Genomic DNA, 21,376 nt, shown 5'->3' on the forward strand with positions numbered 1-21,376 from the left:
CTTAGTGATACTAATCAACTGATAGTATTAATATTGTTCACTTTGAAAATTTTCATTTCTGGGGCTCCTGGGTGGCTCATTTGGTTAAGTGTCTGATTCTTGATTTTGGCTCAGGTCATGATCTCACAGTTTGTGGGTTCAAGCCCCACGTTGGGCTCTGTGCTGACAGCTCAGAGCCTGCTTGGGATTCTCTGTTTCCCTCTCTTTCTGCCTCTTTCCTGCTTGCTCTGTCTCTCTCTCAAGAAACATAAACATTTTTTAAAAAAGAAAATTTTCGTTCCCTCAACAGACTGCATGTATTTAATTAGATTAACCTGATTTTTTCTTTCTGTGAAAATTTCACTTTATATAGTTGTCAACATATTTTTTTCCTTAAAAATTTTTATTGTGATAAAATATACATAACATAAAATTTATCATTTTAACCACTTTTAAGTGCATAATTCAGTGGTATTAAATACATTCCCATTGTGCAACCGGAAGCTCCTTCCATCTCTAGAACTTTTTCATCATCTGAAATTGAAACTCCATACCAACGAAACTGTAGTTCCTGGTTCTCCCTTCTCGCCACTGGCAACTATCATTCTGTTTTCTGTTCTTATGAATTTGACTACTTTGGGTACTTGGTGTAAATGGAAATATTTGCCCTTTTGTGTCTGACTCATTTCACTTAGCATGTTTTTAGGGCTCATCCCTCTGTAGCATGTATCCTAATTTCATTCCTTTTTAAGGCTGAATAATGTTTCATTATATGTATATACAAGTCTCTTATCAGATATATAACTTGCTAATATTTTCTCCCATTCTGTGGGTTGTCTTTTTACTTGTTTTTTTTTTTTTTTACTTTATTTTTTCTAAGTTTATTTAAGTAATTTCTTCACCCAATATGGGGCTTGAATTCATGACCCTGAAATCAAGAGCCGCACTCCCTTTGGACTGAGCCAGCCAGGCGCCCCTAAATTAACAGTAGTCTGAATGGATATATGGACCAATCTCTCCAGAAACCCTGGCAAAGGGTTCCAGTTTCTGTTTGAAACATGGGGCTCAAACTCACGACCCTGAGACCAAGAGTTCGATGCTATTCCGAGCCAGCCAGTTGGCCTTTGAGTTATTTATTTTGAGAGAGAAGGGGGGGGGGGGGGGAAGAGAGGGGAGAGAGAGAGAGAGGGAGGGAGAGAGAAAATGAACGGGGGAGGGGCAGAGAGAGAATCCCAAGAGCCCACAGGGAGCTCGATCTCATGACCATGAGATCATGACCTGAGCTGAAATCCAGTGCCCCATTGAGTTACTTTTTATATGTGGAGTTCAAATTAATTCCTTTGCGTGTGGAAATTCAGTTCCCCCAGTAGCATTTGTTGATGAGACTGTTCTTTTCCCATTGAATTTTCTTGATACCCTTGTTGAAATACAATTGACCATAAATCTGAGGGTTTATTTCTTGACTCTTAATTCTAGCCTTTTGATCTATATAGCTGTCCTTAAGCCAATACCACTCCGTTGTGGTTACTGTCATTTTTTTTTTTTAATGCTTATTTATTTTTGAGAGAGACAGAGTGTGAGCGGGGGAGGGGCCGAGAGAGAGGGAGACACAGAGTCTGAAGCAGGCTCCAGGCTCTGAGCTGTAGACACAGAACCTAACACGGGGCTCGAACCCACCCATGAGCAGTAAGATCATGACCTGAGCTGAAGTTGACCGCTTAACCAACTGAGCCACCCAGGGGCCCTGGTTACTGTCATTTTGTAATAAGTTTTGAAATTGAGGAGCATGTCCTCCAATTGTGGTCTTTTTAAAGATTACTTTGGTAAAAGCAAAACAAAACAAAAATAAAGAGTACTTTGGTTATTCTGGGTCCCCCTAATTTTCATATGAATTTTAGGGTCAGTTTGTCAATTTCTGCAAAGGAGCAGCTTGGGTTTTCATAGGGACTTTGTTGAATTTGTAGATCAGTTTGAGGACTATTGTCATCTTACCAATATTAGGTCTCCTGATTCATGAACATGGGATGGCTTTCCATTTATTTAAATTTTGTTTCTTTCAACAATGTTTTGTTGTTGTTAGAATAAAAGTTTTACTTTTTTTTTGTTAAATTTATGTCTAGGCATTTAGTTCTTTTTGATACAATCGTAAATGGAATTGTTTCCTTAATTTCATTAAAAAAAATAATTATTTTAAAGGTAAACTCTACCCCCAATGTGGGGCTTGAACTCATGACCCCAAGATCAAGAGTCAGATGCACTGCTGACTGAATTGCAGCTTAATTTCATTTTCTGATCATTGAAAGTGTTTAGAAGCACACTTGATTTTTGTATATCGATCTTTTATCCTGCCGAGTTTATTTATTCTAATAGATTTTTTTGTGGATTCTTGAAGATTAAAAAAAATTTTTTTAATGTTTATTTACTTTTGAGAAAGAGAGAGAGAGAGACACTGTGAGTGGGGGAGGGGCAGAGAGAGAGGGAGACAGAACCTGAAGCAGGCTCCAAGCTGTCAGCAAGGAGCATGACGTGGGGCTCAACCCCACAAACTGTGAGATCATGACCTGAGCCAAATTTGGACGTTTAACTGACTTGAGCTACCCAGGAGCCCCAAGCATCTGACTCTTGATTTTGGTTCAGAGAGCCCAATGCAGGGCTCCAACTCCTGAACTGTGAGATCATGACCTGAGCTGAAGTTGGAAGCTAAACAGACTGAGCCACCCAGGCACCCATAGCTGTTTATTTTTACTTAAGATACTTATCATAAATAAAAAATACAGAACATTGGCTGAACCTGGCTGGTTCAGTCAGTTGTGTGTTTGACTTCAGCTCAGGTCATGATTTTGCGGTTCTTGAGTTTGAACCCCGCATCGGGCTGTCTGCTGACAGCTCACAGTCTGGAGCCTGCTTGGGATTCTGTGTCTCCTTCTCTCTCTGCCCCTCTCCTGCTCACACTCTGTCTCAATCCTTCTCAAAAATAAACATTAAAAAAAACTTTTTTTTAAATACAGAACATTAAACACAAAGGTAAAGTTACCTTCTGGAAGGGCAGTGGTACTGGAAGGACAATAAAGGTGACCTATGAATTTGGTGTATATTTTATCTTTTTTTTTTTTTTTAGACATTTTCTACAGATCATCTATAAATTATGTGCCGTATTGCTTTGGGATTTTTTTGGGATAAGTATTTTTTCCCTAAATATTATTACATTTTCATATAATTTTATAGTTTGTTTATTCATTGTTTTTTTTTTTACCTGTCTATGATGATACATACATATATATCTAGTTCTTTTGTTTTAACTGCTGTGCATACCGTCATATGAATGTGCCGTATGCCATTATCCATCCTTCTATTGATGAAAGTTCTGAGTTATTTCCTGTGTTATATATTACCACATTATGTACTACAAACTCTGCTGTAGTAACATTCAGTGGGCATGTAAGAGCTTCTCAAAGATACATACTTTAAAATAAGCTGCCAGATTTTAGAATATTTGTAAACTTAACTAGGTATGGCCACAGAACTTGTCAATGGGGTGTAGTGATTTATATTCCAACTGGGAGTGTGTAAGAGTTACTTTCCTGTATCTGCCAACACTTGACACACTCAGACTTTTTGGCTTTAGTTTCTAATCTGATATTTGTGAAACAAGCTTTTGTTTTAATTTGCTTTTCTCAGATCACTAGTGTGGTTGAGCATATTTTCTTACATTTATTCTCCCTTCCTTTTCTGTGAATTGCCTGTTCAGTTTCATTTACTCATAACTGGCAGCAACCTATGACTAGATAGACCAAAATTATACTTTACAGTGGCTTTATAGTATTCCCTTATATGATCGTCACTGGGGAACCTGTACTTAATTTTTAATTTTAATTTTATTTATTTTTATTAAATTCTTTTTAATGTTTATTTTTGAGAGAGAGACAGAATACAAGTGAGGGAGGGGCAGAGAGAGAGGGAGACACAGAATCCCAAGCAGGCTCCAGGCTCCGAGCTGTCAGCACAGAGCCCGACATGGGGCTCCAACCCACTAAATGTGAGATCATGATCTGAGCTGAAGTCAGAAGCTTAACTGACTGAGCCACCCAGGTGCCCCAATTTTTTTATTTTGAGAGAGAGAGAGAGAGAGAGAGAGAGAAAGTAAGTGTGTGAGCAGGGGAAAGGGACAGAGGGAGTGAGAGAATCCCAAGCAGGCTCCATGCTCAACGTGGAGCCCAAGGTGGGCTTGATCTCATGACCCTGGGATCATGACCTGAGCTGAAATCAAGAGTTAGATGCTCAACTGACTGAGCCACCGAGATGCCCCTGTACTTAATTTTTAAATTTTATTTTAAAGTTTTACTTACTTATTTTGAGAGAGAGAGAGAGAGAAAGAGAGCAGGGGGAGATTAGAAAGGGAAGGAGGGAGAGGATCCCAAGCAGACTCCGTACTGCCAGCAGAGCCTGATGTGGGGCTTGATCTCATGAACCGTGAGATCATGACCTGAGCTGAAACCAAGAGTTAGATGCTTAACCAACTGAGCCACCCAGGTGCCCCAATTTTATTTAAAAAAAAGTTTAATTCCAGTACAGTTAACATAAATATATGGAATGCTTCAGAAATTTGTGTGTCATCCTTGCACAGAGCCATGCTAATTTTCTCTGTATGTTTCTATTTTATTTTTATTTTTGAGAGAGAGAGAGAGCGAGCGCGCACATGAGCAGGGAAGGGGCAGAGAGAGAGGGTGACACAGAATCTGAAGCAGGCTCTAGGCTCTGAGCTGTCGGCACAGAGCCCGACGCGGGGCTCGAACTCACAGACAGTGAGATCATACCGGAGCAGAAGTCAGATGCTCAACCGGCTGAGCCACCCAGGCATCCCCTATCTCTCTGTTTTATGTGTGCTGCTGAAGTGAGCATGGGGAATCTGTACTTTAAGAGTCCTAAGAGATGTGTCATCCAAATGCAACGTAGGGACTTTGGATCCTGGCTATGAACATTCATGAGATAACCAGGAAAATCTGAATGGTGACTGGATATTCCCTATTATTTCATTAAGGATTGGGAAATGGTGCTATTCTAACTCAGTTTTTCCTTCAGCATTTTTACCTGATTTTCTTATAAAAGAGAACTTCTCCCTTATCAACTGTTCAATTACCTAAGGTATAGTTTGTACACGAAAGATAGGCCAAAGTGCTCTATTCTTCAGTTCATACTTTTATAATCTCTAAGAGCTCTTCCTTGTTCTTGTTCTTCCCCTGCCCCCACCTCTTTCTAAAAATAGCATACTGTTCCGGTTTCATGGATGCAGTGAGTTTTCTTTGGTCTCTGAGTATATTAATTATAGTTTTCATTTGTTCCCTGTTTTGTCTGTTTCCTCAGAGTCCCATTTTTTTTTCTGATAGTTTTGGTCTCTTTTTCAGGTTTGAGCTTCAAGTGCCTGATAACCCTTAATTATCTCTTCATGTTATAAGCGTGAGGCACTAAAAAAAAGGAGGGCCAGAAGCTTTGTGTATCTGGAAGCAGTTTATTGCCTACTGGGAACCCAGATTTCAGTATCCCATGGTCTTATATCTCAGAGGTATTTGAGTTTTGCCAAGGAAAGATATTCTCAGGGGGAGTGAGTGATAGAGAAGCCGAGTCACTTGAGAATCTGGGTGAGGGCAGGAATGGGAAGGGGACGGTCAGTATTGCTACTTGGTATGTAGATTTTTACTTACTTCATTTCTTTCCATTTGGCACCTACTTGTTACCGGTATTTCCTTGTCTAGCATCTCTCTTACTGAGTTTATTCTGAAAACACACTTCCTGTGTAGGTGGACAGAAGAACCACCTGGGTGCCCTGGGATGGCACTGGGGATGTATTAGGGATGTTACTACTAACTTTTACTAGTTCTTTTAGACTTCCACTTTTCCCCCATTTTAGCCCCATCCTCACCCCAGCTCTCTAATTACATAGTTTTCATCATATGCCTCTGTCATAATGTATTTATCCCCTATCTGTTGATGGACATTGGATTACCTTCCAGTTTTTAGCTGTTATTACAAATAGTGCTTCAATGAATATTCTTGTACATGTGCCTTTGTACATACTTATTTGATTAAAAAAATTTTTTTTAAATTTTTTAACATTTATTTATTATTGAGAGACAAAGAGACACAGAGCATGAGCAGGGGCAGTCTCCAGGCTCTGAGCTTTCAGCACAGAGCCCGACGTGGGGCTCCAACTCACGAACTGTGAGATCATGACCTGGGCTGAAGTCGGACACTCAACTGATGGAGCCACCCAGGTGTCCCAAATTATTCCTTTTTTTTAAAGTTTATTTATTCATTTTGAGAGGCAGGGGAGAGGACAGAGAGAGGCTCAGTCTCACAAACCATGAGCTCATGTATGACCTGAACCAAAATCAAGAGTTGGACGCTTAACTAACTAAGCCACTCAGGTGCCCAATAAATGATTTCTTAATAATATTTAATGTTTAATCAGTATACACATTTCTCAGTTGTCTCATAAAAATAGTTTTTAAAAATTATTTTATTTTATTTATTTTTAGTTTTGAGAGAGAGAGAGAGAGAGAGACAGAGTGCGAGCAGGGGAGGAGCAGAGAGAGAGAGGGAGACAGAATCCGAAGCAGGCTGCAGGCTCCAGGCTCTGAGCTGTCAGCCAGAGTCCAGCGTGAGGCTTGAACTCATGAACTGCGAGATCATGACCTGAGCCGAAGTCGGTTGCTCAACTGACTGAGCCACCCAGGCACCCCAAACAAATATATATATATATATTTTTTTTTTAAATATGTGGTCGGTTATTTATTTATTTATTTATTTATTTATTTTTAACGTTTTTTTATTTTTGAGACAGAGAAAGACACAGCATGAACGGGAGAGGGGCAGAGAGAGAGGGAGACACAGAATCAGAAGCAGGCTCCAGGCTCTGAGCCATCAGCCCAGAGCCCGATGCGGGGCTCGAACTCGCGGACCGCGAGATCGTGACCTGAGCTGAAGTCGGACGCTGAACCGACTGAGCCACCCAGGTGCCCCAGCAAATATATTTTTTAAAATGTTTATTTATTTCTGAGACAGAGAGAGACAGAGCATGAGTGGGGGAGGAGCAGAGAGAGAGGGAGACAGAATCTGAAGCAGGCCCCAGGCTCTGAGCTGTCAGCACAGAGCCCAACGTGGGGCTTAAACTCACGACCTGTGAGATCATGACCTGAGCTGAAGTCGGTCACTCAACCAACTGAGCCACCCAGGTGCCCCTCAAAGTTACTATTTTTAAGGGCTTTTCTTTTTTTGGCTCTTGAATCTTTACTCCAATTAGGAACAGTCTCTAGGGTTTTTTGTTTTTGTTTTTTTTTTTAAACTTGGTAAGCTTAGCTTTTCAAAGTATTCATTTGTTTTTTTCTCCACAACAGTGGAGAAAAACAGCCCCTATAGGCCATCTGGACTTGAAACCATTTTGCTTCATCACAAAGCTTATTCTTTTTAGATCCTAACATAAGTCTGTATTGTCTATGGAGTTTTTGTTTTGTTTTGTTTTGTTTTTTGTTTTTTTTTTTTTAACAGTGTCTAGTTGCTCTCAGGAGAGTTCTGTCTGAAGTTAATGTCAGTGTTGTTGGCTGATTAGTAATTGAGAGGGGCAAAGGGTATCTAGTGAAGAGGGATTTATCATACATGCTAAAAAAAAAAGCCATGTATGCATGGGCTCTTACTCTCCCCACCGCACACTTTTTTAAAGAAGTGTGTTGGTGACAGAGGACATAAAGAGGGAGACAAAAAGGGGTGAAGGGAGGGATGTGTACTCCATAGCAACATACCTGAGTGGCTCTGACAGACTCCCGTGCTGGAGGGGAGTAGCTAGAGTTTTCCAGGGTTGGATGCTTTTGTAATTTGAAAAACTGCCCTTCTCCTGCCTTGATTTTGATATTGCCCTAACCCCAGCATTTGCTAAATGTAGTGGAGGCAGACCAGCTTCATGAAGTTATTCCACTGGCAAGAAGTAAAGTCACACTTAATCAATTATGAATGCCCATAGGCTTCTATTTTTAAAATAATATATACTGTTTATGTTTGGGAGAGAGAAAGAGACAGAGAGAGACAGAGTGCAAGCAGGGAAGGGGGCAGAGAGAGAGGGAGACTGAATCTGAAGCAGGCTCCAGGCTCTGAGCGGTCAGCACAGAGCCCGACACGGGGCTCGAACCTATGAACCTTGAGATCATGACCAGAGTCAAAGTCACTTAATCGAAGTGAGCCACCCAGGCACCCTGCCAATAGGCTTCTTTTTAGTATCCATTTACTTTGTTTTTGAGCATGTACTTACTTTCCCCGCCCCCTCCTTCAAAATGTCTCCGGCTGGGATAAAGCCTCAAGTCCTGTAAAAATACAGCATTAGATGCAGATTTGGGTTGATAAAAGGAAATCTAGTTGTAACTGGAACTCTCTTGTAAGTACCTTTATAGGAAAGAATGATATCTATAAAATGAATCTATTTTCTACATTCTTTTTAGAGTCTTTCTGGGATGGATCCACACTTCTATATCCTAGTGCTGACATACTCCACCCTGTATTGTAGCTTTCGACTTCAACAGATCTAGTGTAAGATCATGGCATATAATTAAATTATATAATTAAAGTGGAATTCTCCCTTCACACTGATTTTCCTCTCTCAGTATCCTATTTCAGAGTATGGTTTTGATTAATTGTATTTAGAAAAACACCCATAATCATTTTTGGTTAGTTAAGCAGTAATATTAATGTTTAATTTGGCAACTTTTCTAATCTGAAATGTAAATGAAGGTTCATGTTTAGCTTCACTACCATTGAGGAGGTATAGGCCTTCAGTACGTGTTTTTCCACTTTCCTTTATTCTTTTAAAATATGTAAATAATACATATTTATTGTACAAAAAAAAACCCCAACAAACAATGCAACTTTAGGCTACTTAAGGATAAGGGCTATTAAAAAAGATAAAATCACTGTTAATCCCACCACTGCTAAATAGCCACTATGAGCATTTTAATATATGCTTCCACATCTTTTCTTTTGCTTATTTATTCCTCCAGTATATAAATTTAGGATCATACTACATATAACAAAGTCCTTAAAGAATATATGAAAAATAACACCGCTCTCATACATTCTTTAAAGCCTGTGATCCATATTGCTAACCTGCAGGTGGGTTGTGCTAGTTACACTCCAAATAATGAGATAACTTATTTACAGATAAAAATCCCAAGGGGCAGTTGCCTTAATCAATTTTAAAAAAATCAATTTTACGGGCACCTGGTGACTTAGTTGGTTAAGCATCTGACTTTAGCTCAGGTCATGATCTCGCGGTTCATGTGTTTGGGCCCCAAGTCAGGCTCTGTGGTGACAGCCTGGAGCCTGCTTCAGATTCTGTGTTTCCCTCTGTCTCTACTCCTCCCCCGCTCATGCTCTGTCTGTCTCTCAGAAATAAACATTAAAAAAATATATATCAATTGTATTATATTAACTTTTACCTACTTCCTTTGCTGTTTTAGTTTTTACTTAAATTCCAGTTAACGTACAGTTTAATATTAATTTCAGGTGTACAATATAATGATTCGACATTTCCATATATGACCCGGTGTTCATCACAAGTGTTACCAAGTCTGTTTCTCTGTTTGCCTCTCTCTCTTTTTCCCTTTGCTCATTTTGTTTCTTAAATTCCACATATGAGTAAATTCATATGGTATTTGTCTTTCTCTGACTTGCTTCACTGAGCATTATATTCTCTACCTCCATCCACATTGTTGCAGATGGCAAGATTTCATTTTTTTTTTATGGCTGAGTAATATTCCAGTGTATACATATATGCCACATCTTCTTTATCCATTCTTCAATTGATGGACAGTGAGGCTGTTTCCATAATTTGGCTATTGTAGCTTTGTTTATTTCAGATAAGCAATATTACCAGCTCCATCATTGGTTAAGCTGGAAATCGGTCTTCTTTCCTCATTTTTCCTTCTCTCTTCTCCCTTACGTTCTTTCAGTCACCAATTGTGTATATTTTCCCTCCAACAAATTATCTTGAATTCATCCTTGTCTCCATTCTCCCTGCCACTGTTCATAATCCTCTCTCATTTGGACTATTGTGGTGACCTTTGGTCTCTCTCCCTTTACACACCCTGGTTCTCCTCTCAAACTCCCTCAGCTCCCTCCATTGAATTTCCCATATGGTCTCACACTGAGCTTTCCAAAGGAGGAGTGGAGTTCAGTATCTCTGATATGATCCAGTATTCTGCAAGGTCCTGTAGGATTTGGTCCTTAATTGTCCAGCCTCATCTCCAGCCATCCTCTTTAACTTGTCTTTGAGCTTGGCCATTCTGGATGCCCTTGGTTTCTTTCAGCCTCTCTTTGCTTGATGAACTTTTATTTATCTTTCAGGTCTCAGCTCAAATGTCTCAGGAAGGTTTTCCCATAGTCTCTCGTATCAAGTTAGTCCCCCATTTTATACTTCTCTTTTTTTTTTCAATTTTTAATCAGTATGTTTGTTCGTTTGTTTATAATGTTTCTTTATTTTTGAGAGAGAAAGAGAGAGAGCGTGCGCGAGCGTGGGGGAGGGGCAGAGAGAGAGAGAGAGAGAGACGGTGGGCTCGGCAAGGACAGCAGAGAGCCCCCTGTGGGGCTTGAACTCACAAACCGTGAGATCATGACCTGAGCTGAAGTCGGGTGCTTACCCGACTGAGCCACCCAGGCGTTCCCCTGCCCCCATCATTAGTATTTTAAATGAGGATGGCAGATGTACATTTCCAAACCAAGATATAATAACACATTTAAAATTGGGACTTTTATGAACAGAGAGAATTTTAAAAGATGATTTTAAAAGAAATCAACATTCACTGTTTTTATAAATGGTGGAAAATCATTCTTGATTTCTTGTAGACCTTGAAGATGCACTAAGTTTGCGTAGTTTTATATTTCATATATTTGTGTTCCTGAGGAAAGGATCTATTTTCATAAGATTCTCCAAGGAGTTCATGATTCCAAAAAGCTTAATTTAGGATCTGCTGTTTAGAATAAGAGAGAAAACAAACATATACACCCTTGTGAGAGATGGTAGTTCGTTTTGTACTAAGTTTATGTTTTAATTTGCTTGAAGGAAAGGACTGGCATTATGTATTTGCTTTGCAATATTTTCATTATTGCCAGTCCCTTCCTGTGAAGGGAAACTGCAGAAACAAGAGATTTACATTTGGAGATACATAGCCCTGCCAGTCCGTGAACTGTCACGTCATTTTGGGGGGGGGGGGGTAATCTCTTTTTTTTTCTTTTGCTGTATTTACTTGAGGTGGTATAGATATAAAGCCTCAGTAGTCATAAAAAAATGTGAACAATATTGAAACATGAATCATCTAGGTAGGTGTAAATAATGCTTGTACAGTAAGCAGATAGTAGTGTAGTGACTGCTAAACAGTTATGGATTATTCATGCCCTTCTGTAGCCAAACTGGGTCGCTAAGAAACAAAGCAAACATGAAGCTGTGTGTTCATGATGATGTTTCTTCTATCAGAGGTTCTGAATAGGCAGAATAGTAGTAAGGCTTTTTTTTTTTCCAGCTTTATTGAGAAATAATTGATGTATAACATTGTGGAAGGTTAAGGTGTACAGTGTAATGAATTTTTAAAAAATGTTTATTTATTTATTTTAAGAGAGCGAGCGAGGGTGAGCCTGGGAGCAGCAGAGAGAGGGGGAGAGAATCCTATGCAGGATTCTGAGCTGTCAGCTCAGAGCCCGACACGGAGCTCGATCCCACCAACCGTGAGATCATGACCTGAGCTGAAACGAAGAGCCAGATGCCCAACCCACTGAGCCACCCAGGCAACCCTATAATGATTTGAGATATGTATATATTGCAAAATGATTACCACAAGTAAGGTTAGTTAACATCATGTCACATAATTAGTTTTTGTTTTTGTGGTGAGAACTTACAAAATCTTCTTTTAGTGACTTTCAAATGTATAGTTCAGTGGTGTTATCTATAATCACCGTTCTGTACATTACATCCCCAGAACTTACTCATCTTGTAACTGAAGTTTGTGCCCTTTGACCACCTTCACCCATTTTCCCCTACCCCTACCCCCTGCTCCTGGCAACTACCAATCTGTTAGTGGTAAAGATTTTTGTTAGAAGTTCAGTAGCACATCATTAAAAAATTTTTTTCTTAACGTTTATTTATTATTGAGAGACAGGGAGAGACAGAGGGAGGAGGAGACACAGAATCTGAAGCAGGCTCCAGGCTCTGAGCTGTCAGCACAGAGCCCGATGCGGGGCTCAAACTCACAAACTGCAAGATCATGACCTGAGCCAAAGTCAAACACTTAACCGACTGAGCCACCCAGGTGCCCAGTAGCACATCATTTTAAATGTTACTTGGTAAACATCTACTGTATGTTCTTTTTTTTTAAATTAATTTTATTTTTGTAAATTTACATCCAAATTAGCATATAGTGCAATAATGATTTCAGGTCTACTGTCTGTTCTTTAAAACAGCCTTTTATCCATAGCACAAAAGAAGCCTAAAGTTTCTGCTTACTTAACCCAGATATAGCAGTTCAGTTAGCCATGGGAGCATCATTTTCAAAGCAGGCCAAAAAATAATTACTTTTTCTTATGAATTCTTAGTCTTTGCTTGTGTCCTCTGGCAAAATGTTGAAATAATTTATACAGACTTCATCAGCAATATCCTATTGTATAGCTATTGATTTTCTGTTCGACATAACCTTTATATCTCCTGTTTGCATTCAGTTTGTAGCCAGTGAACACCTTCTGAAGGCAGGGATAGTGTGGTAATCACAGTCATGTTCCATGTGCCCGGCACAGAGTAGATAGGAGACATTTTTTGAATGAATGAATGAATGAATGAATGAATGATTGATTTGTCCAGTTGCCTCTTGTCTTACATTTACTGAAACTTTTACCCCTTTTACTTAGGGTCATCTTTGGGTTAGTATTCTGGAAAAGTAAGCAATGGTGGTTTGAGGCTTCCCAGAAGCCTCACAAATATGGAATATGTTAATAAAATGTATAGGGCATGGGTGCTAAATGTGTGGTTTGTGGAAGGACTTAAGGGCTCCCTGAGTCTCTGAGAAAAAATAGGCAGAACTCGGGTTGGATGCAGGCATTTTTTCTGGGGAAACATACCAAATGGGTCTGTGGACCTCTGGATGATTAAGAACCAATGTTTCCGAGGTTATAGGTTTCAAACGTCCAAAGATCAGGAAAATGTTCTCTAATATAAGGAAATCAAATGGCTCTTGAGGGAAAGTAGATGAGTATGTTAGGGTTCTTTCAGTTTCTTATCCTAGAAACCATCTCAAATAAGCTTACGTAAAATAGGAATGCATTGGGTTATGTAACTGAAAAAATAAAAACGACTGGAAAATGCTGGCTCCAAGAACTACTGAATCTAGGACTCAAATAGTACCTTTAATTAGGATTTTATTCCTCCTTGCTCTTTGTTTTTCTTTATATTGGCTTCATTTCTCAGGCTCGTTCTTTCCGTATGTTGGAAAAAAGATGTCCCTCTGCAGCTTAAGCCTGCTAATAAATTCTTAAGAGTTTGTGATTCCAGAGGAAAAGAGGTAGTATTCTTTCTAATAACTGGCAGGTATCCTGGAGAAGAATGACCTGTCTGGCTCAAGTCATATGCCCACCTCTAGGGAGATGGAGTCCTCACCAATTAAATTATATGGACTGAATAGAGTTAGCGTGGAACTGGAGAGAAGTTACAAAGGAGGGCAATGTGTGCAGACAAAAAACAGTGTCCACTATAGTGACTGAAAAGTTTCAGGACAGATAAAGCAAGTAATGAACAAGAAATTTCATATTAAAACTAGGGTGTATTTAGTGATATCTAAGTTTTCTTGTGAACTCTATATTTTTCTATAGGGGCTTCAGTTTTTTACTCTGAAAGTTTTTTTAAAATTTGTTTTAAAAACAAATTTGTTTTTTTTGTTTGTTCATTTTTTGTTTGTTCATTTCTTTAACAAATATTTGAGCTGTCATCATTCTTTGTACCGGGAATACAACAGCAAAGAAAACAAAAATCCCTACCCTCATGGAGTCTACATTCTAGTGAGGCAAAGCAGATAATAAATAATTACCGAAATTTATAGTATGTTAGATGAGAGTAAGTGCTGGAGAGAAGAAAAGCAGAGAGGTAAGTAGGGACTGGGTAACTGCAGTTTTAAATACCACGTGGAAAATCTTAGTAAGAAGGTGACATTTGAACAAAGATGTTAAGGAGGTGAGGAGGGAGCAAGCCAATTGGATATGTGGAGGAAGAGATTCCAGACTGTAGGAAGCAGCTGCAAAGGTTCTTCAGGGAAGCTTGAACTAGACTGTGAGGGAGGTGGGGTGGGGAGAGGAAGAGTAGAAGAGGATGATGTAGATTGTGTTGGTCATGGGAAGCTATGGTAAAGATTTTGGTAGAACGTAAGTAATCTCAGGATTTTGAGCAGAGGAGTAAACTGATCTGACTTACCCCCCTTTTTTAAAAAGTATTTATTCATTTTGTAAAGTAATCTCTACACCCAACATGGGGCTTGAACTCAAGACCCTGACATCAAGAGTTGAATGCTCTACCAACTGAGCCAGCCAGGCGCCCCATCTGACTTACTTGTTAAAAGTTCACTCTCACTACTGTGTTGAGAATGTGTTGTAGGGGCAACGGTGGAAGTGAGGACATTGGCTAGGAGGCAGTTGCTGTGGCCTTAATCCAGGCAATAGATAATGGTAGCACAGACCACGCTGATGGTGGTGATGATGAAAAGTAGTTGGATCTGAAGGTAGATTTGCTAATGGATTGGATATGAGGTGTTAGAGAAAGAGAAGACTCAAAGCTGACTCAAGTTTTGAGCCTGAACAATTGACCACAGTAATTAAAGGAGCTAGCTAACACCAAGAGGAGCAAGCTTTGACATGTTGAGGTTAAGATGCTTATTAGACATTCAGATGAAGTTGTTCAGTAGGCAGTTGGACATGTAAATCTGGAATTGAGGTCTAGGCTAGAGACTGGACTAGAAATTTGGAGGTTGTCAGCATATAGTTAGTATAGTTAGCCATGGAACTGGATGAGATCATCAGAGAATAAGAGTAAACAACGAAGAGAAAAAGTTATCCAAGGACGGACCTTGTGAATGTTAAGAAATTGGGGAGAACAGAAAGAACCAACAAAGAAGACCAAGAAGGAACCACCAGTAAAGTAGAAGGAAAACAAAGTCCTGGAAGCCAAATTAAAAAAAAAAAAAAAAAAGTTTTAAGGAGTGAGTGATCAGATGTCAAATGATACTGATAGAAGAATTAAGATGAAGAGACTGAGATTTAGTGATAATCTTGACAAGAACAGTTTCAGTAAATTGAATTTTTGGTGAAGTTATTTCTAGTGAGTTCTCTTTTTCTCAGGAATTGAAACTCCATAGTTCAGGTAATCTAGAATCATTAAACAATTGAACAAATATTTATTGACACATCATCATTTTATAGTTCTCCATTTGTTGCACATGTTCTGTACAGCAATATGTAAAAAATTATGTCTTTAACTTGTGAATATGCAAATATGCTAGTTAAAGTATTCATAAATTTGGAGTAGGATGTGTGTATTTTCTTTGGAATGCCAATGATATGAAGTGGAAGCACTTCATAAACTACTGTGTCATCTTTTTGCTTCTATATTTGGATGTTTTTATAGAGAAACTAAAAATCAACCTAAGTTCCTGATTCTGAGATCTTTCTGGGTAGTTAATGCCTAATTGTGATTCTTGATACCAACAACACAGGAATTGACAATGTTAAAAAATTTTCATTTCTCTAATGAAAATAATACTTTTCTTTTTCTATTAGAAATTCATTGAATTTGAAGACTCTCAAGAACAGGAAAAAAAGGATTTACAGACCCGAGTGGAATCTTTAGAATCTCAAACAAGACAACTTGAACTCAAAGCAAAAAACTATGCTGACCAGAGTAAGTAAAAATACTTCTCCTCTGTAATTGCACATTAAAGAGTGGGCTCTAATAGTGCAATGACTCATCTTGACATTTGACTGGTGTTCCAAGTATATGCTTGGAATTGTCATCCCAGGCTGAAGAGTGAGACCTGGAAGCTAGGCTTAGTCCTTTTTTGTTCACATTTTCACATGGTACTGATGTCTACAGAAATGACTAAATCAAAGATACATTTAAGACTCTCTTCTTCAATTTAGCTCTGAGCCTTTGTTGGTGGTTAACATTATACTATATCCATTATTCAGGATTCTGATGTGTGTGCATGTGGATCATTTCTTCTGATTTTGATCAATTACACAAAGTGCCATTGCTTTCTGTATTGCTTTGAAATTTAAAAATGTGACAAAAACTCTAGCTCTGAAGTGTGTGTAATAGAATTACTGACATCTGGGGGCATCTGGCTGACTTGGTAGGGCATGTGACTCTTAATCTCGGGGTCGTGAGTTCAGGCCCCACTTTGGGCACAGAGTTTACTTAAAAAAAAAATACTGACTTCTTCATTTTGTTCTTTTCTAGTGGAAAACCGAGGGAGTTTAAAGGAACAGAATATCATTTTTCAGAATTATTTCATTTTTAAGTACAATTTTATCTTAGTTTTGATTTAAAAATAACTATTGTTTCAAACTCCGAGGATGATTTCTCTTTTTGGCTAATGAAAGTGGACCTAATTAAGTCAAAATTAGAAAAAGAAATGGGGAGAAACTTGATGGCCTATTTTCATGTTTGATTTGGGCAGGCAGAGGAGCTCTCCAGTTTTCCCTCCCAGCACTGTAAACTCTCAGAATCCTTGGGAGTGAGAGGTGGCCCATAGTTCTTCCTACATCAACCATTAAGGCTACATAGTGACACCTGCTGTCAAGGACAGGAATTCGTGGTGGCTGAACCTCACTGACTACCAGGCTTGGACTGTGATAACTGACTGCTTCTTCTAGCATTCTGGAATGGCCTAATAGAGCTAAATCCTGAATCGCTTGGAATCTGGAGTTCAATCATTGTAGAATTCAAGGAGAACTGACATGGCTGTTAAGCAGATGTCATAGAAGGGAGCCAGTGGATGTTTGGTTACAGAAGCCAATTACAGTGAGACAAAATGAGCCATATGTCTTCTCTTTGTACTTTTAGGCTTGTAGATACCTAGAGGGCCCTATCTTTTCCTTTTTTCACATTGAATGTATCGAATGACTTCTGTGATTCCACTGTAGAAATTTAAGGGGGGTAGGCGCCTGACTGGCTCAGAGTGTGATCAAGACTGGCTCTTGTAAGCCAGTTGTGAGTTCAAGCCCCAGATTGCATGCAGAGCCTTCTTAGAATAGAAAAGAATGGATTGGAATGGATTGGAATGAATTGGAATGGATTGGAATGCAATAGAATGGAATGGAATGGAATGGAATGGAATGGAATGGAATGGAATGGAACAGAATAAATTACTTCAGGAATTTAAGGTCTTAGAGAGCTGGATGATGGACTCCACAGTGCATACACTAACAAATATATTACTGGAGTTACATTGCTGAGTACCACTCCTCTAGAGAAAGTCTTGTGGCAGTTGCAAGCTTTTGGTACATTTCAAGAGCTGAGCATTCTCTAGTTAAAGAAGAAGAAAAATTAGCTGTTGAGATAATATTTTAATCCTAACGTGATTGTGTTTTATATCAGAGATTGTATTGTATTTTAGAGCCAGACACTAAAGGCACAGTTGACAACCTCATTGTTCTACTTACTGTATTTTCCTCTTGATTCCTGAAGAGTTCCAAATTTTGGATTAAGACCTAGAAAGGAACTTCTTGTCTAGAATCCTTTTATACAGTAAGTAATCTGTTCGAATGATAAGGGAGATATTATAGGAAGAATTCCCCTGAAGCATTTTTCTTACGTTCAAAGGAAATACTGCTACTTTTTTCACAAAAGTACCTAAATGGCATAAATTACTAATTTTTTTCACATACACTTTATCCCTTTAATTACTAAAATTTCAAAAACCTGCTTCCTGTTCCTTTCTAGTAAATATAAATAAAATAAGCAATCTCTTAACTAAGATTTGTTATCCAGTCCAGTGAATCATATCCAACTTTTTTGGAATTGTCATGCTGGGTGGTATCTTTCTTCTCATTTCTCTCTGAGAAGTACTGATTACTAGTGTTTTCCATCTTAATTTAAAGTAATTAAAAAAATAAGGTATCATTTAAAAAATAATTGCTAATTCTCTAGGCAAGTGATGAAGAAATTCTTCAAGTAGATGTGGTCTTTGAGCTAAATTTAATCTGAAACTTTATTATTTAATTTCATTAATAATGTAATATCCCACCAAGAAATTCTCTCCCTGGGAGTTTATCCCAGTTTGAAATAAATCTTGGTGTCTAAATAACAGTTAAAAAGAACTTGTAACTGTGGTTAATCAAAATTGACCGTTCAGATGCACAAAGCTTGTAACACTAGATCTCTTGGCTTGTGTGCTGAGGCTTTAATGAGTCATGTTTTATTAATGCTTGTCTCCTCCCTTTTCCTTTGATATCTTGGAATATTTTTCTTTTGCATCTGGTTGCTTTCTTCTCTCTTCCTTCTGTTTTTTCTTTAAGCTTTAACGGGGTATAATATGAAATCTTAGTGTATTTTAAAATTTTCTTCCAAGACTTTATTTTACCACATTTAAATATTTGAAAAAAATTAGGGGAGGAAAATAATTTGAATGTTTTTTCATTTTACGCTCTTAGTTTTCCTCTCCTGCCGATCTCTAAATGAGTCAAAGCTCCTTATTTTTAAAAAAAGGTGGTGGTAGGAGGTAATCTTTTCATTTATATTTTTACCCTTCCCGACTTATTGAGATGTAACTGACAAATAAGATGGTATATATTTCAAGGGTGCAGTGTGACAACTTGATATACGTATACGTTAGAAAAGGACTCTCACAATCAAGTTAACAAATCCGTCACCTGAGAATTATGTTTTTTTTAATTTTAATTTTTGTGGTGAGAATGCTTAAGAGTTAGTCTCTTAAAAATCCAAATATATACTGCAATATTATTAACTGTAGTCACCATGTGATATGTGAGATCTAAGAATGTATTCATCTTATAACTTAAAGTTTGTAGGCTTTGGCCTAGATCTCTGATAGGAGATAATCTTTAAGTATCACCAGTTCCCTACCCTTTTGGAAAACCAGGACGGGAAATATGTTTTTTAAAAGATGAAAACAGGTGCCTGGCTGGCTCAGTCGGTTAAGCGTCCGACCCTTGATTTTGGCTCAGGTCATGATCTCATGGTTCACAAGATTGAGCCCTCTGTTGGGCTCTGCACTGATGGCATGGAGCCTGCTTGGGATTCTCTCTCTCCATCTCTCTGTGCCCCCACCTCACTCGTGCATCTCTCTTTGTCAAAATAAATAAACTTAAAAAAAAAAAGATGAAAACAAATGTAAACCAGTGTACGTAAAAGAGTATATGAATACTTTTTTGTATGATAGGCAACAGAATATCCAGACTACTTAATCTTATCAGTTTTTAAAAGAATATATCGTGATTGTTACAGTTACTGTAATGCAATATATATTTGTATTGTCTTAAACTTTCAGTTTTGAGTGTATTTTTTGTGTTTCTAACATCTGTAATAAAAACTTAAGGCCACAGAAATTACTGATAATGATATTTATAATAGAGGAGGGATGGGTGCAATTTTTTTCTGTTTAGTGCCATTTTTTGCATGCAATATGATAGCAGTATCTTGTCTAATTTCTATGTTTATATTTGTATGTTAAGAGTCTTTAATTTTAGAGACTCTCTGTCACTTGTGATTAATATGTTTTAGGACACATATCCTCTTTAAAAAGTAGCCACAATGAAAGTCCCAAGTTCTGCTTTGAAGATTACTTCCTGTATTAAAAGGGGAAATTTTGGTTGTAGTCACTTGCTTTTGAGAAACAAGAAAACATCAAGAAATAGGAACTGAATTAAAGGACATACTTTACGGCTTTTGATAGCATGGAATCTCTCAGGTTGTGGTATGATTTCACAATGTTGAGAAGTTGAATCTATAAAAATTTTGTTACAGTTTTGTGGTCATGTTTAATTTTGGAGATTTCTAGTTGCTCTCTTTTCAAAATTTGAACTATGTAGGATATGTTTTGGTTTTTCCAACATGAATAAAGCATTTTTTAAAATGCCACTTTATATGATTTCTTATCTGGGAGTAACAATAATGCTTCTTTGTAGTTAATGTCTTGTGAGCCTTAAGGAAGAATCAGAAACATATATGGAGTGGAAAAATGAAATTGTGGGTTGAGAAAGGCCTGTTGGTTCTTGACAACTATGCAAGGAGTCTATAATTGGCCTTGCTATTCAAGATGTGGCATAATGGGTTCTTCATCACAAAATACTTTATATTCGTTAGTTCTTTTGTATATTGAGTACTTCTGTCTTGTAAGCCAAATATTACGTTAAATGAGCCAAGTAAATATAGATAGTTAAAAATATCATACTACTGTATGCCTGGCATTTAGCTTGGTACAGAAGAGTATGTTTGTGGTACAGAAGAATGTAATACGGTCATTGCAGTCAAAGAACTCCATATCGTGGGGGGAAGGGCTGTATGTGACCATCTAGTCTTTTCCCATATGTGCTATGTTTTTATATCACTTCAGTTAGAGTGTATGTATAATTTTGTATCTTTTCCTTAACTCTGTCATGTTTCTCTTGTATAATCTTTATTCTTTTTTAAATGTGTGCCTACACCCATCATCCAGAAGCTATGCCATCTATTATCAATTCTTGTTTTCTCTGGAGAACTATGTTTTCTCCTTTATTCTAGTGAGAATTATTTAATGGCCACTTTGTTTTTTTACCTTGGCTTCTGGAAACTCAGAACAAACTTAGAAGTGCAACCATAAGGACTAGTTTGTTGGACCTTACCTGGTTGGCATTTTTAAATTGTTTCTTTTTTTTTTTATCTGTATTTTACACACTTATAATGAATTGTTAGGATATATTCTTATAAGCTATCTCAAATCCTTTGTGGAATGAAAGAATGAATCAGGGTAAAAATAAATACAGGTAAACTAAAGCAAATTTCTGTTGGCTAGTTGGACACTTTTTCCAGTGTAGTGAATCATATTGGAGTAAATATTTTTTCAAACCTATAGGTTTCTTTATCTTTTGGTAATTTTCTTAGAATATATTTAAGGACGCAGGGCAAGGAAGAGGAATATTTTAGTGGTTCTTGATTTATAATAGTGTTTGGTCATTTTTAATATGAACAGAATTGGAGAAGTAAGGTTTAGTAGCATATTTCATTTTGTTCATCATAACTTATGACTTTGACTCATTATTTGCAACATATTAACACACAGAGCTGATATGGAATCATTTATTGTTTGATTCTCTCTTGAGAAAACTGTTTCCCTTA

At 37.8% G+C, this 21,376-nt stretch overlaps 1 protein-coding gene and 1 pseudogene across 4 annotated transcripts in view; one reads left to right on the forward strand and one right to left on the reverse strand.

Moving 5' to 3' along the window:
* SPAG9 (sperm associated antigen 9) overlaps positions 1–21,376 on the forward strand; it is a 129,022-nt gene that overhangs the window by 17,766 nt on the left and 89,880 nt on the right. For 3 of the 4 annotated variants that reach the window (XM_027034130.2, XM_027034132.2, XM_053211939.1), the window contains one exon: positions 15,820–15,940. In XM_027034130.2, the coding sequence (XP_026889931.1) occupies positions 15,820–15,940 (121 nt within the window). Of the gene's footprint in view, positions 1–15,819; positions 15,941–21,376 lie in introns of those variants that run through there. The other variant, XM_053211940.1, reaches the window with a different exon arrangement.
* On the reverse strand, positions 4,559–4,659 carry LOC113592766 (uncharacterized; annotated as a pseudogene).

This window comes from Acinonyx jubatus, chromosome E1 (assembly GCF_027475565.1).
Source record: "Acinonyx jubatus isolate Ajub_Pintada_27869175 chromosome E1, VMU_Ajub_asm_v1.0, whole genome shotgun sequence".
NCBI lineage: Eukaryota > Metazoa > Chordata > Mammalia > Carnivora > Felidae > Acinonyx > Acinonyx jubatus.